This window comes from Cnephaeus nilssonii (assembly GCF_951640355.1).
Source record: "Cnephaeus nilssonii genome assembly, chromosome: 9".
Taxonomy (NCBI): Eukaryota; Metazoa; Chordata; class Mammalia; order Chiroptera; family Vespertilionidae; genus Cnephaeus; species Cnephaeus nilssonii.
Window position 1 is genome coordinate 77,863,415 of NC_137080.1, and position 17,955 is coordinate 77,881,369.

At 36.7% G+C, this 17,955-nt stretch overlaps 1 protein-coding gene across 1 annotated transcript in view; it reads left to right on the forward strand.

Annotated features, from left to right (window-relative positions):
* Positions 1-17,955, forward strand: part of PKHD1 (PKHD1 ciliary IPT domain containing fibrocystin/polyductin) — a gene marked incomplete at its 3' end in the record, with an annotated part of 394,211 nt that overhangs the window by 374,945 nt on the left and 1,311 nt on the right. Inside the window, exons 64-65 of the mRNA XM_079780770.1 lie at positions 6,094-6,252; positions 7,600-7,722. Coding sequence (XP_079636896.1) covers positions 6,094-6,252; positions 7,600-7,722 — 282 coding nt within the window. The remainder of the gene's footprint in view (positions 1-6,093; positions 6,253-7,599; positions 7,723-17,955) is intronic.

Sequence of the window (17,955 nt, forward strand, 5' to 3'; positions counted from 1 at the left end):
AGAGCACTTGTCAACAGTTATTGAACTCATAATGAGGGAACCAGGAGGACAGCAAAGCTGTTAAATTACATGTGAGGGATATAGATCAACCAGGAAGGAGCTGCTGATATAAGTTTGTTAAATTGGATACAGGACAATAAAACTATAGCCTTTGAAGTTAGATGTCTACAGATATCCTGTGCATCTTTACTGGACAAAAATCATTTGCAGCTTACCAATCTTGTATTAATTAAGCCTGATCCTCAATTAAATATAAAGTAAAAAAAAAAAAAAAGAATGTTCCAGAGAATTTGATAAATCTTGGATGGGCCTATTTGAAAATGCTTCAAAATGACATTGATAAGATCTGAAATCGGCTTTTCCCTTAATTTCAAGTTTTGGACCATTTTCTTCACAAAGGGAATATCTTCTGTGGTCAAGTAAACAATTATTAATTGTTTTAGGCAGATATTCTTTTAATATCTAATGAGAGTGTCCTAATTTAAGTAGAGGTTCATGGAGACCCATGTTCAGGGTCCTTGACCATAGAATTCCCAAGGATATATTTCAAAGGATATTTTGTCCTAGACTTTTGTCTTTTAATTTCCTTGGTGATCAATTAAGACTGAACATTTTATGAGGATTATTTTAAGGAATAAGTTATAAAACCAAGTGTAAAATGTGGTCCAAACTTCTCAGTAACACTTTGATTTTGAGTTGAGCTTGGTGTTCACTTTGACTAGATCACTAGTTTATCTTAGGTTCCACCTATAACTTGTAAAGTAGACTACTGAGGGATTACAGTTTTTCTTTAGCCATTTTCCTTAAATCATGATTCATAATTTTCAATATCAAGTCTGTGAGGTAGGGCTCTGTCAGAATTAGATTACAAACATTTAAATTAGCCCAGCCGGCATGGCTCAGTGATTGAGCATAGGAGGTCACAGTTTAATTCCTGGTCAGGGCACATGCCCTAGTTGCAGGCTTGATCCCCAGTCAGGGGCATGCTGGAGGCAGCCAATTAGTGATTCTCTCTCATCATTGATGTTTTTATCTCTCGCTCCCTCTCCCTTTCTCTCTGAAATCAATAAAAATATATTTTTTTAAAAAGTTTAAATTAGAAGAGAATAGATGGAAGATAAAAAGAAAGCATTAAAAGGCTTGCATTTCTGTGAATCCTTATTGTCTTGTTTCGTGTATTTAAATTTTATTCCCATCCCCTCTCCTTTGGCAACCATCAGCTTGTTCTCTATAACTATAGACATGCTTCTGTTTTGTTTATTTATTTGTTTTGTGTTTTTAGATTCCACATACAAGTGAAATCAGAAGGTATTTGCCTTTCCCTGTCTGACTTATGTCACATAACATAATACTCAATCAGTCGATCCATGTTGTCGCAAATGGCGGGATTTCATTCTTTTTTATTGCTGAATAATATTCTATTAGATATATCAAATCTTCATTCTCAATTCATTCACTGAAGGCCACCTAGGTTGCTTCCTTATCTTGGCTATTGTCAATAATGCCGAAATGAACATAGGGGAAGTTATATTTCTTGAGATATATATCCAGGGGTGGAATTGCTGGATCATATGGCAGCCCATCTTTTAGTTTTTTGAGGAATTCTCATACTCTTTTCCACAGTGGCTTCACTGGTTTGCATTCCCACCAACAGTGTACAAGGATTTCCTTTCTCCATATCCTTGCCAGCACTTCTTATTTGTTGATTTATTGATGATAGCCATTCTAACAGGTGGAAGGTGATATCTCATTGTGGTTTTAATTTGACATCATATTGATTAACAGTGAAGATACTGAGAGTAACTCCTTGTTTCCCACTATTATCAATTTCTAGTGCTAGAGTCATTTGGGAAAGCAGCTCTTATTCCCATATTGATATGGCAATCATTAATTTTTTTTGTTTCTATCAAGTTCCAAATTCATATATATAACCAGCATTGATTTATGTTGTTATTATTTCATTTATCTACGAATCAAGCAGAAAAGTTGCAAACATTTTTATTAGTCTTCCTCTTCTCTCTTAGAGAAATAAATAGAGAGGAACAAGTCATTATTCCAGTTTTAGAAATACAGATATTGAGGAACTGAGAAGTTAAGTATTTCTGACCAAGTGTGTATAGAATCCTCATAAGTCTTTCTAGTATGTTGACTAATCCAGCTCATTTATTTATTTCTGAACTTCTAAGACACCATTCGGAGAGAAGGTTTCTATAAGTTTATATTACTAACTTCCCACCCAGCCTCTCCACACTCACTGTCATTACCAGGGTCTAAGCTCTGGATTTCCTAACCATTTCTTGGAGCCATGAAGTTCTTAGGGGATTCCCAGGGGGTTCTGTGCTGGGAAGAGGTAAGAGAACCAAGGATGCTTTCTGCCATCAGTCCTTTCTGCCAAAAACTCTATTGCAGTTGTCATTTCCATGCCTGAAATACTCTTGCTCCAGAAATTCACATGGCTTATCAACATTTCACTCAGGTTTTGTGGGAGCCCCTTTCACGTCCCGCGTGTTTCAGGGTTCCCGTTCAGGTCCGGTTTCTGGAGAAGGCTGCAATCAAAATGAAAAGAGACTGGAAAAGTGTTAATTTGGGTAAATGGGGGGCCAGGCGGGAGTTCACCTCTAGGGGGAGGACTACTCCTGCCTGGCCTTTGCCATCCCTTTTATTGGGGTTCTGAGATACACCCATATCCTTTAGGCAGGAAATTCCAATAATAGACAATCAGCAAAAATTTACATATGATTAAAAGGTGAAAGTTGCTTTAACTACCAATGTCTCAACTAAACAATGAGTGAATAGCTCTGACCATTCAGAGCGATTAAGGTTGACCAGCCTTCCGGATTCCCTTTTCACATTTAACTACCAATGTCTCAATGTTAGGTTTCCGGCAAGGTTTCTTCCCACTGACACCTCCTCAAAGAGGCTTTTCTGTACCACGTACTCTACAGCACCATCCCCAACCCTGCTCCCACCTCCAGTCATTCTGTCTTCCAACCTCACTTCAGTCCTTGTGGCACCTACCACTACCTTGCATCAGAGTATCCCTGGATTTGCTTGTTTGTCTACTGTCTGTGTGCTCTGTGCCCCATTAGAATGTAAGTTCCAAAAGACACAGGAATCCTAATGAGTTGTGTTATATTCTCAGGGTGTAGTGAAACATTGCACCTCATAGACACAAATATTTATGAACAAGTAAGTATATTGAGATTATGTCTAAGATTGCATTTTTAAAAAATGTTCTGCTGCTAAAAATATTTGAAAACTGGTGGTGTGCAATCTTAGACCCAGGTTACTGCTCTAGGCATATAAACAGGTCTCCCTGACTTCAGGCCCTCCGAATTTTCCCTTCTATAAACTTCATTGCCTTCAGAATACAGTCAAGGGCCTTTTGACAGACATTTAATGCCCAGCAAATTTTGTCTCAGATTCTTTTGAGCATTAATTCTCAGTATTTTACAGCATTAATTTCTTAAATATCAATTGATCTTTTCTTCGTTCTGTCTTCATTTGCTAAACCTTCAAAGTTCCACTTAGATACTCTCTCCTCTGGTATAGTTCTTCCGATCATATCAATGCAAAATATCCTTACAAAGTAATTAATTTGCATTATTCTGGTGGCATGTGTCACATTCTGTCTTTTTATTACAAACATTTGTATGTGTATCTAATTTCATTTACTAGCTTGTAAATACTTTAAGAATGAGAACAATAACTTATCCACTGAGCAAAGAAAATAATCACTGAGCAATCATTGGAAAATGGATAAAAGAATGAGGAATTTTGTTTTTACTTCTGCAAATCCCTAGTAAAACCTATCTCCCATATCTGGGCTGGATTTATTTTATTCAGATACCAATAAAAAGAAACTAATTGATAAGAAACAAGCCAAGTTTGTCTTAAGTAGAACCATGTCTAGCTAATTTGGTTATGGTAGCTTTGGGACTGAGTCAGCCAGGAGTCAAGAGACTTAAAGATCTGACCATGGCTGTCAATCAAATTGTCAGGTTCAACCCAAGAAAAGCACAGCAAAGAAAAACATGGTGTTTCCCTGACTAGAGAAAATAAAAACTATTATTGTCAGAGTGATTCAGATGAAAGCAGAGATTTTGGGTTGATTTGTTTGTTTTGAATTAACTACCTTTAAAATGCCAACTATAACTAACTTGTGTTCTTAGGCAAGGTTTTTTTGTTTTGTTTTGTTTTGTTTTTTAATTGATTTCAGAGAGGAAGGGAGAGGGAGAGATAGATAGAAACATCAACGATGAGAGAGAATCAGTGATTGGCTGCCTCCTGCATGCCCCCTACTAGGGATTGAGCCCTCAACCCCGGCATGTGTCCTGACTTCCAGGAGTCAAACCCTGAACTCCTGGTTTATAGGTCGATGCTCAATAACTGAGCCACACCAGTTGGACAGGCAATATTTTTTTCTAAATATTTTATTTTTGTGAGCTAAAATTGACATAATAAATTACTCATACTTAAAACATGCCATTTGATAATTTTTGATGAATGTATATTCCAATGAAACTCTCCCCACAATTAAGATTATAAACATATTTATCACCTTCCAAATTATAGACAAACTTAAAATTTTCATACTTATTATAATATCCAGTAAAATGTATCTTTTTTGGTATATCTGTTTATGAATTCAAATACATGTATAGACTCATGTAATCACCCCATCAGGATACAGAAAATATCCTTTAAAAAATCTTTCTTATGCTTTCCTCTGTCCTCACATCCTCTCCTCCCACTAACACTAATCCCTGGCAACCACTGATCTGATCTCCATCACTATAGTTTTATCTTTTCTAGAATGTCATCTAAATGGAATCATTCAATGAGTACCTACCATGTAGATATGGGCTTCTCTTACTCAGTATAATGCCTTTGATGTTCATCCCAGTGGTTTCACATTGTTAACAGTTTCTTCCTTCCTTCCTCCCTTCGTTCCTTCCTCCCTCCCTTCCTTCCTCCCTCCCTCCCTCCCTCCCTCCCTCCCTCCCTCCCTCCCTCCCTCCCTCTCTCTCTCTCTCTCTCTCTCTCTCTCTCTTTCTTTCTTTCTTTCTTTCTTTCTTTCTTTCTTTCTCCTCCTCCTCCTCCTCCTCCTCCTCCTCCTCCTCCTCCTCCTCCTCCTCCTCCTCCTCCTTCTTCTCTCTCTCTCTCTTTCTCTCTCCTCTTCCTCCCATCCTTCCTTTCTTCTCCTCCTCCTCCTCCTCCTCCTCTTCCTCCTTCTTTTTTTTCCCTCTCTTCCTTCGTTTCTCCTTCCTTCTTTTTCTTTTTCTCTTTTTGGCTGAGTAGTATTTCATCATCTGGATAAACCACAGTTGATTTTTTCATCCCCCTGTTGAAGAACATTTGGGTTGTTTCTGGGTTTGGGTGATTATGAATAGAGGTGTTATAAATATTTGTGTACTGATTTTTATGTGTATATAGACAAGGTTTTTTTTTAGATTTTTTATGCTTTGTTTCAAAATAATAATGAAGTAAGCAGTCAAAATGTTCAGTCTATTACAAGTTTGAGATGAATTCTTAGAAAGATTCACTCTGTAGAGTCACCCATTTTGTTCCATCTTTCATAGCCAAGTGGCTCAGCTACCATGTTCTACCCCCACTTTTCCAGATAACAAAATTTGCAGTTCTCTTGACATTTGAAGTTCTCTTGACCCTATAGTAAGAGTCTTGGTGCCATGTCTTTTTGCTACATGCCATATTTTAAATAAAATACATATGTCACAGCAAGTAGTTTCACACATTCTAGAACTCAGAGCATTTCTGTTTTAATTAATGGAACATGAGAATGAAACTGAAATTTTGCATTGGTGGAGAAGGTAAGACTGAGGATAAAAGGGGAGAATTGGAAGAATTCCTCATCAATGTGGGACAGCTTAGAGAGAACAATTGTGCATTATTGTTGGATTGGATTCCTGTAATTCTTTAGCAGTATAAATCTTGAATTAATTGTAGGTTCATTTATTTAGTCATATAATTCAATAAATATTTATTAAACCTACTAAGTGTTGTAAGCATTTTTCCCACAATATTATATTAGCACAGTTATTATTGAGACTTTTTTTTCTTTTTTCTTTACAGGAGCCAATTTTACAACTCGATCCAGGCCATTTGCCATCTTACCTGTGACTAGGTCAGAGAAGTCGACCATTATCCTGTCTGCCTCCCTGTGCTCAGTGGTCTCATGGCTGGCTCTGTGCTGTCTGGTGTGCTGTTGGTTTAAGAAAAGCAAAAGCAGAAGTATGTAGTTTTTGTTTTTTTTTTAATGAAAATATTGGAGGAAAAATGCCATTATGTATAACATATTAATCTTTCTTTTACTTCCCCCAAAGAAAAATATTTATGAACTTTTGCAACATATTAAGCTACATGTAATTAAATTGTTTAATTCATACAGTAAAGACAAGAATTGCCTAATCCTAAATAATAAGAAGAATGGAAAAAGCATGGTGGCACTACTAGAAGATTCACTATTTCGAACCAGCTTCAGCCTGACATCCCTACCTCTCTCCTTGTCATGATGGGTCTGGGCAAACTACAAGGAAACTTCAGGATTCCTGGTCTTTCTTAGGAAGAATAAGATCTCCTCACCCTGCGTAGGTGCCAGTGATATTTTGAACCCCAAGTTTTGGTCTTTGTTTTCAAATCTAAAGTTAATTGTGTTTATGTGTGTTACTTTCTTGTTTGAAAGCAAAGACCTTTCATAATTTTTAATCTCATGTGACTCTGTGAAGTAATTTAATTCTCATCCTCCCTTTTATAGCTAAACCTACCAGCCTTGGAGGGACCGACACTAAGCTCTGTCCACCCCATTTCTTATCTTTTGTTCCCCTAGGTCTAGAGGAAGCTTCTTTCTACAGTTACTAACATATCAGTTATCCAGTTTCCTCTTTTTGTTCTTTGAACTTTTCACTATCTATGGGCACATTTCTCTGTATTAAATTCTTTATGGGGGGGGGGGGGGAAGGAAGTATACAGTAATCAGCTCTTTATATTTTCCTGTACTTTTCAAATGGCTAAAATTAACATTTTAGAAGAAAGAAAGTAGTTCTCCCTGGATGTTTCTTTGCAACTTCTTGTGAATCTATAATTATTTCAAAATAAAAGGTTAAAAATATTAGTAACATTCTATGCCAGCTCTGTCCAATAAAAATAAAACCTGAGTCACAAATGTGAGGCACATAATGTAATTTTCTAGGAGCCACTTAACCCAATATATCAAAATTTATTTCAATATGTAATGAATATGAAAATGTTATATATTTTACTTTTGTTTTCAAAATTAGATGTATATTGTACGTTTACAGCACATCTCAATGCGAACTAGTCACATTTCAGGTGTTTAGTAGCCAGCTATGGTATTGGACAGTACAGTTTTATACCTTAAAGTTGGTAGTCAGGGTATGGGATTTTGTTTCTTTATTTCTCTGGATTTATTATATGTGTTCTATTGCATTTATTTCACAATCATTTTTGGGGGCATCAAAGGGAAATATCTTAACACTTAGTGCCCATTTACAAATAAAAAATGTTATTTTATTCTGAAAAAGAAAAAGAAACATGCACTTCCTTTTCTCATTAATTTAGAAATAAAGAGTGAAGATATTTCTGCATCCCAGGCTAATGATCAAAAGAATCATGTCCATGTCTCATCTAAACGCCAAGGATCACAGGTAGAGACTGAAAAAGAAGACCCCGTAGTGGGAGAAGGTAAGCTTGGACAATGGGATGCTCCCCACCAGAGATACAAAGTGTGGATGATCCATAGTCTTCCTCTCCCCCTGGCTGTCAGTTTCTGAATGAACTTAGCATGTAGCCCTTTTTTCAGTCTTTGTTACTTCTCTAAGAAATTATACTCCAGCATAGGAATCTGCAAGTATAGCTGATCACTCATCTATTAACCAATTATTAAATTTGATATTTATATTTTCTTACTTAGTAGAAGATTATTGGCTTACCATTTGAATTTGTTACACCGAGAAAGGGAAAACCAGAGTCAAGGCATATAATCTTTCCCTTAGCTATTGCAAAGCTGCCAGTTTGGCAACAGTATTGAATTTGGGACAGAAGAGAGTGTAGCTGCCAAATACCAACTATGCAAATTAGATTGAATATAGAACCCTCAAGAAATGAGTCAGCTTTGTCAAGTTCTGCTCTGTTGCTTAGTTGTTCTTTTAGCAAAATGGATTATCTGCTTACGTTGTGCACTACACCAAATGATTTTGGTTGGTATATTGTTAAATTGCCATTAGATTGGTGCCAACCAGACAAAAGATAGGTATTTGCCTCAAGCCAATGTTTTGTCCTTGTTCTCCTAAGGATAAAGAAAAGAGAAAGATAGTGGACATATCACAAAATGGATTTGCCAAGTGTTGATATGGTGTATGAAAAATATTCATATAATGTCCATGGACCTGAAACATTTTGAAACATATGCTCTAAAGGGAATATTTCTATTTTTTCTAAGTAATAGCCAATTATCATGATGTTTTCTGCTTGAAAAGGAATATGAATCTTAATGGTTCTGAGTGCATGCTTAACCAAACAATAGCAGTCCAATGTTGCCTGCCTCAATCTAACTAGTTCAATGAATTCCAGTGTGTGTGTGTGTGTGTGTGTGTGTGTGTGTGTGTGTGTGTGTGTCAGTCAGTTTGTTTGCCTGTTTGTATTTTTTCCCATGGAAAAAATGAGGTTATTTTTATTTTCTAACAAATTAGTCAGTTATACTCCACCTCCTGGACCTTCCCCAAAAGGTGGAGGGGGAGCAGTTAGGGGAGTAGGGGTGAGAAGAATGGAGACAGAGAGAAGGGGATTTCTTTCTAGATTCCATCTAATGCTGCTTTAATTTTGGCTTCTGGAAGTCTGTATTATTGCATGCAACTTCAGGACCGGTATTTCAAAACAATCATCTGAACTCAGCTCTGTGAATGAAAGATAGCATATTTAGCTGCATTCTTCAGGGAATGGCAACAGTGATGCTAATCTCTCCCCTAATCTAATATGGCCATCTCTACATGAATCTCAGTTGCCCTGCTCAAATTAACTACATTAGACAGTCCACAATGCCCGGGTGTTTTATTAGAGAACATTTTTTATGTGGTGGCTTATTAATAAATTATCTGGAATGAGACAAGGGATAGGGCTCCTGTGGAAGGGTTGAGATGGAAGAGATGGGAGTGTCAGAGAGGCCATTTTATTAAGGCATCCGAGTTAAAAATAGAAAGATGTGTTGTATGAATCCTCCCCTGGGGATCGTAGCAGAGTTTTTCCTCGTCTTTTAAGGTTTGTCCAAATCTAAAGAGCTTTGTTTCCAAGGCAAGTAATGAGGCATCTCCTGCTTTTCTTTGAAAATTATTACCAGCTACATAACACCTAATTATCGCTAGCTTTAAATACATGTGGTGTTATTTCATTATTTCCATAGCACTTTAGTGTCCCGTTTCCCTCTGTGTTTTTAAACTTTCAGCATTTGCAAATAAAGTAATTGGCCATTTCTCTCATAAGCCCTTTGCATTCACTAAGCATTGCCATAGCTCTAAAATTATTTAGCGGATGGAATTATTTCCGCTCATTATTTCCAGTAGATTTAGACTGTAAACTCACCATGTTATGGCTTTTACCAAGAATTGTACTGATGCAATCTGCGGGGAGCTAGAGAGCTGCCATGGGGAAAGAAGGGAGTAAAGAATATATCCCTCGTATTTTACTGTTACCAACCAGGTTTTTGACATTACAGAGCCATCTGAGCCGGCTTTTAAAATTCACATTTGCTCTTGTCACTCTGCTACTCAGGAGATTTAATGAGTTTCCACTGTCAATTGGAAAGGCTGGAGAATGTGACAATTCAGGACATGAAACTCAGGAGTCAGATGAACTGGGTTTCATCCTGACTCTCTTGTTGACTTACTTTGTGGCCTCAAACAAGTCAACTAGCCTCTCTGTGCCCTTCAGTTTTCTCATCTGTAAAGCTGACACAATACTGCCTACATTTAGGGTTGTTGTGCCATGAAATGAGTCAAAATCAGTAATGAATGCAGAAAAAGTTTGGTATAGTATAGGTGTTATTTATTGTTGTTTTAAACTGTTATTTAAGACTGAAAGCCCTTCAAGACCTGACTCTGTCCTGTCTTCTGAATCTTAGTTTGGATTTCACCTTCCTGCCCCCTGCTTATACTACCATGCTAGCTCACTCATCCAGGGACTTGTCTAACACCTTCCCACCCATTTGCTTGCACAATTGCTTCCAATTGGATTGTTTGTCATCACCTGTTAAAACCTACTCAAGCTTTTATGCACCACCTGAAATGCCTCCTTATTTTTTAAAGTCTTCCCCAATCCTTTTCACCTCAATGAAAATGAGTATTTTCTCTGTGGGTTCCAAGCATTCTAAAGGTGTACCTCCACAGTAGTACTTATGATTTTTGGAGTTCATTGTACATAGATGGCTCTCTGTTCCCCCAGGTCAGTGGTTCTCAACAAGGGGCAATTTTGTTCCCCAGGTAGGGTGGCAAACGCATTCTGGTTTTCAGAACTTTCTTAGTTTTAACCTTCAAAGTTTTGATTCCCAAGTATTCCCTCAGTCCCAGACACATTAAGACAGTTGGTCATTCTACCTTTAGCAATGTCTGAAGATATTTTTGTGTCACAGTTTGGGGGAAGGGGATACTGCTGACATCCAGTGAGATCGGGGATACTGTAAACATCGTACAATGCACAGGACCACATACACAATAAAGATCACTTGACTTAAAATTGTCAATAATGCCATGGTTGAGAAATGCTGGCAAAAGCTATTACTTATCGCCCTAACCGGTTTGGCTCAGTGGATAGAGCGTCAGCCTGCGGACTCAAGGGTCCCAGGTTCGATTCTGGTCAAGGGCATGTACCTTGGTTGTGGGTACATCCCTAGTAGGGGGTGCGCAAGAGGCAGCTGATCGATGTTTCTAACTCTCTATCCCTCTCTCTTCCTCTCTGTAAAAAATCAATAAAATATTTTTTTAAAAAAAGCTATTACTTATCTTTGTAACATTTAGATGAGAGACTGCTGGAATGACTTAGTGGATGCAATTAGATTTTATCAACCAATAAATATTATATAAATATTTACCTACCTCCTGATATTTATTTAGTACCTTATAAGGTCCTCTCCATGCAGCTACAAAGCTGTGAAATCAGGTCCTCGGTCCTTTATAAGTTTGAAATATTGTTGGGACACAAGCATAATATTTTAGGGAAAATGAAAGAAGAATTCTGAGCAAAAAATGATTAAGTATAATGCAATCACAACAGCAAGGTGTATTTGAAGAACTTAAAGGTAAGAGAAAATACCAAAAGAGAGAAAGAATATCATTATTCAAAGTTACATGTTTAGTTCCTCTAGCTCCTAAATCATACCACACTGTTTCATCTCATCTGCTAAGGGCTTTGGTTGTCTGGTTTGCACAAACCAAGGTTTACAGAAATGCCAGGAGGGGAGTCAGCTTTGCTTTGTCAACATTCAATGTTTATATCATTCCTTCTCAACGGTTCCCTATTCTCCTAATTTGGTGAAGGGCCCCCAAATCTCCTCGGCTAAACACCTTAGAATTATCTTTAACACTTAGTTATCCCTTTATCACTGCAAGCCTTTATTTGCCAAGTTTTATCAGTTCCACCTTTGCCATGTCTGGTTTTGGTCTTCCGCTGCTCCAGTTCATGGGTATATCTTTAGTTCAGCCTCAGTTAGTACACTCCTTGATGTCCACACCTCCACACCCTATCGCGTTTCGCTCCAGGACAGTATACCCCAAACACAACATAGGCCTCCCAGTTTCAAAATTGACATCTTCATTATTCACTCAACAATAGTTAGCAATGGTCTATTATTCTAACACCCTATTTATCCACATATCTATGTTCCATTCCTTCCAGTCACAGGTCAAATATTTTTTCTCTTTTTCAAATTCTGTTATATAAAAGGGATAGTCTTTTTCTGTCAACTTTTATAACACTTTCCTCTTGTTCACTTAACACCTGTTATATGCAATATAATTATCTGTGTTCATCTTGTCCAGATCCTATCTTATAAATTCTGTATTGTTTCTAGCCCCCAAAGCACTTTTACCATAAGATGTTACAATATAGACTACTGATGACTACTGTTAAGTGAGTGATGAAGACAGAGATGGAAATTCCAGCAGTTCTTTCAACTGCTGGGAAAAAAAGAAAACCTTATCTTTTCTAAAAGAGATATAAAAAGTTTATTCAGGGTCACAAAATTAATAACAGGATAGTGATTGCACATATTTTGCATCCTCACAATGGGCAAACCGTGACTTCCTGCTTCCAGGCGCTGCTTTCTACTGGCTGCCTTAGTTTCATGCCCCAGCGTCCTTGCCACCACTTTTGCCTTTGTCTTTGCAGGAAGATACTGCTGCATACCTCAGGGCTCCCTTCTCCAAATCATACACTGATCTTTGGCCACTGATCCTTTATAAAATATATGTATGTATTATTTTTATATAAATATATATGTGTGTGTGAAATCAATGGGAATGGAAAACAAATATAAGAATGGCACCATCAACTTCAGAGATTCATCTCTACCATTTTAGAGTCCAGTTGACTACATATGGTGTGTTTTGTGAATGTAAAATATAAAGGACTATCAGTGTCCTTTTGCAAGTACAAATCTATGAAAACAACAGGGAGTGGGGAGGAGAGGGAAGGCTTCAAGATGGAGTCAGGGAAAAACAAAACATCTCAGGACTAGAAGTTGTCATAAGTTCCCAGAAAGTAAAATTATATTGGGAAATTATTAGTAAATAGCATGTCCATGTTACATAATAAAAACGTAAACATCTCCTAATTTAAAAACATGACTAAAATCTAGCACTTAATTCCTTAAGAAAACTCTTTTAAAGCAACCAGGAATAAGAGCCTGCCTGCTAAATAAGATGGAGAGTTCCAAAGCTATTTAAAACTAAGATTCGATATCACATTAACCATTGGAATATTAGAAGAATTCCTTTTAAACAAGTACAAACACATGATTCACTCTTATGACATGTAACATGTATGATGGGATGCTAAAATATGCAGTCAGATTGTACAGCAAAATCAAGAGACAATGTTGGATCAAACACATGCTGATTTACAGATGATATAATTATTTAATATTAACTTAAAAGACTTAATAATTAACTGCTATAAATTATAAATAAGTTGAGTAACTTATTCAAGTACTAGAGGCCCGATGCACAAAATTCGTGCAGGAGTAGACCTTCCTTCCCCTGGTTGCTGGCACCGGCTTCCCTCTGGCACCCGGGACCCAGGCTTCACTCCAGCCACTGGCAAGCACCCAGGACCCGGGCTTCCCTCTGTCCCTGGCTTCGTCCAGAAAGACGTCCGGAATGACTTCTGGAATGATGTCCAGTCTAATTAGAGTATTACCCTTTTATTATTATAGATAATGCCAATCTGTGCAAAATAACATTCTATAAGTCATTCATATACAGTTATGAAACAATAAAATACATAATAGTGACCAAAGAATATGCTATCTTGGAAAACAAAAACATTTAACAAGAGATATTTTAGACTTATTAAAAGATAAACTATATTATATTGAATAACTTAAAGAGAAGACTAGAATTCATAGGGAATTATAGCATGTTTCTAATTAGATTGACTAATATTACAAAAACCTCAGTTATTCCTAAATTAACTTTGGTTTATCACAGTTTCAGTTATTTTGTACAGAGTAGAACAACATAAGATGAATCTAAAATTCTTTAGAAAATATAAAAACAATGATACAAAGTTATTTTTTAATAAGAAATGGATTTTATGGCAATGGGAAAGGGTAGCTAACCAGAGATCATATTTATGTTACTATTCTTAAGACAATGTGATAATAACACAAGGAAATATGAAGACCTTAGTGGAAATAACCTCAATTAGATATAGATATAAATATTAGATCCAAAAATGTAATAAAGGATCAAGGAGATAAAAATAAAGGAAAACAGAAGCATTAGACTATATACAGAGCTAGGAAATTTGACTATTTAGAACATTTATCAATCTAAATTTATGCTTCAAAAAATATACCAAAGTAAACTCTAGATGGATTAATGAGTTGAATTAGGTTTATTAAAACATTTCCATTGCTACAGTATTATATAAACAATAAAATAAAGATCACTTATGATATGTGAGACCAAAGGTATTTTTTCATTCTTTCACTTTTTAAAATTTTCATACCTTCCTGAATTGTCAGGCACTGCTTATTAAAAAAATAAATGATAATTTTTTCACTTGATCAAATAACCTGGAAAAGACATAAGAAACAGTATGCTATTAATTAATTAATATTTATCAATTAATAAATTAGAATGAATGCTTTAATAGTATTTGTTAACCATTGCATAGACCTTCTTCAATGCATGGGTAGGGGTATTGACATTATTGTCAAATGAGAAACCAAGTTGTAGTACATTCTTTTTTTTATATATAATCTTCATTCAGGGATATGCTTTCATTGATTTCTAGAGAGAGAGGAAGGGGTGGGGAGAGAGAGAGAGAGAGGTGAGAAATATCCATCAGTTGCCTCCCCTACACGCCCCCAACCAGGCATCGAACCTGCAACCTTTTACATTCTTTAGTATGTTGGTTGATCAGCAGTTCATCTCTCTGCTTTAGATTGTTTTAAGGTTCCAAGGGTTAGGTGATTGTACTGGGCTTGTGTACTGAATCCAGGTCATCCAACACTGAGTACAGCACACAGAGCTTGGGCTGGGAAAATATGAACAGTGGGTGTAGGGTAGGGACTGAGGGGACAGCCATTGTTAATGTTTCCATTGCAAAATAAGCCAGTAACTAGTACCCACACAAATTAAACAACACAGGCACAGCGTATATTTGTTACCCAAAAAAGTTTTAGAAGACAGAAAGAAGAGGGTCAGGATAGCTAACTGTGGGTAAACATAGATGGACCTCCAAATCACCAAGTCCTTCTTTTCATGGAGATGGGATATATGTTCCCACATTTTAAGCCATTTTCCCAAAACTTGAGCAAAACCATGGGACTCCAAGAGGCATAGAGGGCAATTTGAAACTTCATCTTTCCATTTTAATGGGAACTCATCAAGGCGGAGGTGGAAAGGAGGCATACCAATTCATATGTTTTGATACTCAATATTCTTCCTTCCCTAAAACCCAAACATTCTGCTGAATGAATGCCTTAGGACACATATCTGCTATAAATTCATTTTTTATCTAATTTGTCTGAGATCTAAGCTTCCTATGGAGGTCCGAGATCAAAGGATCTGATTCCTTCTGATGTTAGTGCTGACATATAATGTGTGCTGACTTAGTTCTGTCTATAACCTCACAGTGGGAGGCGGCCAGCCTCCCTGGGCACCTTTACTCAGTGCACTTTCATTTCGGCTAGGGAGTCTGTCAGGTACGTTGCTGATTGGGGTTGCCATGTAAATAATTCATGGGAGATTTTTAAATGTTTTGGGGCTTGCAAAAGCAAGCTATGCTTGTGTTAGTCTTTTCTTACAGGATGCAGACTTGAAGAACAGGGGGTAACAGATTTCCAGTGACAAGCTCTCAAAAACAGGATAATATCTTCGATGGGTTGAAAATAGGTGACTTGCTGTGTTTGATTCCCCTTATATAAAGTGGTATTGGTTTTTTTACCAAGGAATAAAAATACTAAGTCTTTTTTTCCCTTTTTTAAGTATGTTTCTATGTGACAATTTAATATTCTTCTTTGTTTATTCGCTGATCTCGATAAACTATGTCTTTTCCTCCTGGTGGGAGCAGTACTTACGGAAATGACACTGAGATCAGTACTTGGCATAGAACTGAGCATGATAGGGAGACAAGGTTGATGGCACAAAAAGTTCCTTCCCTGAAGGAACTCAACATTCAAAGAGGAAGACAAAACTGTCATACAAGGGAAATTGACCAATAATAGAAGTAGTTGCACAAGTCAAAGGAAGAACTCTAGTCAACAAGTACTGAGGTGTAAATCAATGTAGTTGGAGCTAGTCAAGGAACAGTTCTGGAAGGATTTGAGATCCCATAGGGAAACTAGTATAACCTGATGGTTCCCGTAAATCTAAGAGAATAATCTATAGTTAGGTGGTCATGACAGATACTTGCTAGGCAAAAGTCTGTGGACAAGAAGAGAGGAAATATGGATAACATAGTTTTAGCAGAATATTAGTTGATGCATCATGGAAACAATATAAACATGATACTCTCTCATTTTATTGCTTTATATCAAAGCATATCACATATATTTGTATTGTTACTATTACCTTCTCTCTTTCTCAGTTCCCATTCATTGTTAGATTAAATCGAATAGAAAATTAGTACACTTTTTGTCCCAAAATGTGCTATATAGTATGATATAGACATGATTACTGTCTTTTAACATGAACCAAGGTCGGTCTCAGTAAACTGAATGAGAAGCATAATACACAGGTTAAAAATTATCATTTACATAGTATACAAAACAGTGATTAATGAATTTGCTGATGAAATGTGAGAAAAGCAAGGTTGAGAAATGTCAATATTGGTATTACCATCTACCCTTTCCGGGATTTAGGATAGTTCTCAACCTTTATTTCACTGTAAGGTACACAAAGAATAGTATTCACATGTATGCCATACTCCCATGCATGTACTCAACTAAACAGTCTTCTTAAATCCTCATTGCTATCTCCAACTTCACAAGATATCGAGTAGTGCTTAGAATATAGACTCTGGAGCTAACAATCTTCAATTCTGTGAAGTAAGTAACATCTGTCACTACTTTGTACATGGCCTTGGAAAGTTCTTAATCCTTCTGCACCTCAGTGGACCTCCTTCTAAAACAGATATAATAATAGTGCCTATTTCAGAGGGTTGTTATAAGGATTAACATATATATATCCAACATATATGTTGGATATATATATCCAACATGTGATAGTTGCTAAAATCACAGTGTGTTACTTTAAATTATTATTAGCCTTTCTCTCTACAAAAAGAAAAAAACACACACATGGGAATATGAATGTTAACATTTTCATTAACATAGAATACTTTTGAATTTCCTTTATTTTGTTAAAAAACCTGTAATTGAATAAAACTTTTTAAAATTAAACTATAATACTTTATTGTTTTTTAAAAATATGATTTTATTGATTTTTGAGAGAGGAAGGGGGAGAGAGAAACATCAATGAGAAACATGGATCAGGTGCCTCCTGCACGCCTCCTACTGGGCATCAGGCCCGAAACTTGGGCATGTGCCCTCACCAGGAATTGAACCCATGACCTCTTGGTGCATGGGTTGACACTCAACCACTGAGCAACAGTAGCCAGGCAATACCTTACTGTTTATAACAAATAAATTGACACATCCCTCAATACTCAATGTAATACAAAAATAAAACACTCATGAGTTAGGAAATTCTCTCTGAAGGAAGTATTTGGGGAGATGAATTAAAGAAGACAGAGAGTTTTAAAAGGTAGGATAAAACATATTTGAGAACTAGGGTATTGTTTTTTTAATCCTCACCCAAGGATATGTTTACTGACCTGAGAGAGGAGAGAGAGAGAGAGAGAGAGAGAGAGAGAGAGAGAGAGAGAGATTGATTGGTTGCCTCCCATATGCTTCCTGACTAGGGATTAAGCTAGCAAACTGGGCATGTGCCCTGACTGGGAGTCAAACCTATAACTTTTTGGTGTATGGGACAATGTTCCAACCAACTGAGCCACCTGGCCAGGGCAGAACTAGGGTATATTTTAAGATAATTCTTACAAGTGGGAAATGAGGTAATTATTGGAAAGAATTAAAACATTTGGTTTTAGAGCAGGATGCAGCCAGAGACTAAAGCACTATCCTATATAATAAAAGGATAATATGCAAATTGACCAAATGGCAGAACGACCGGTAACTATGGC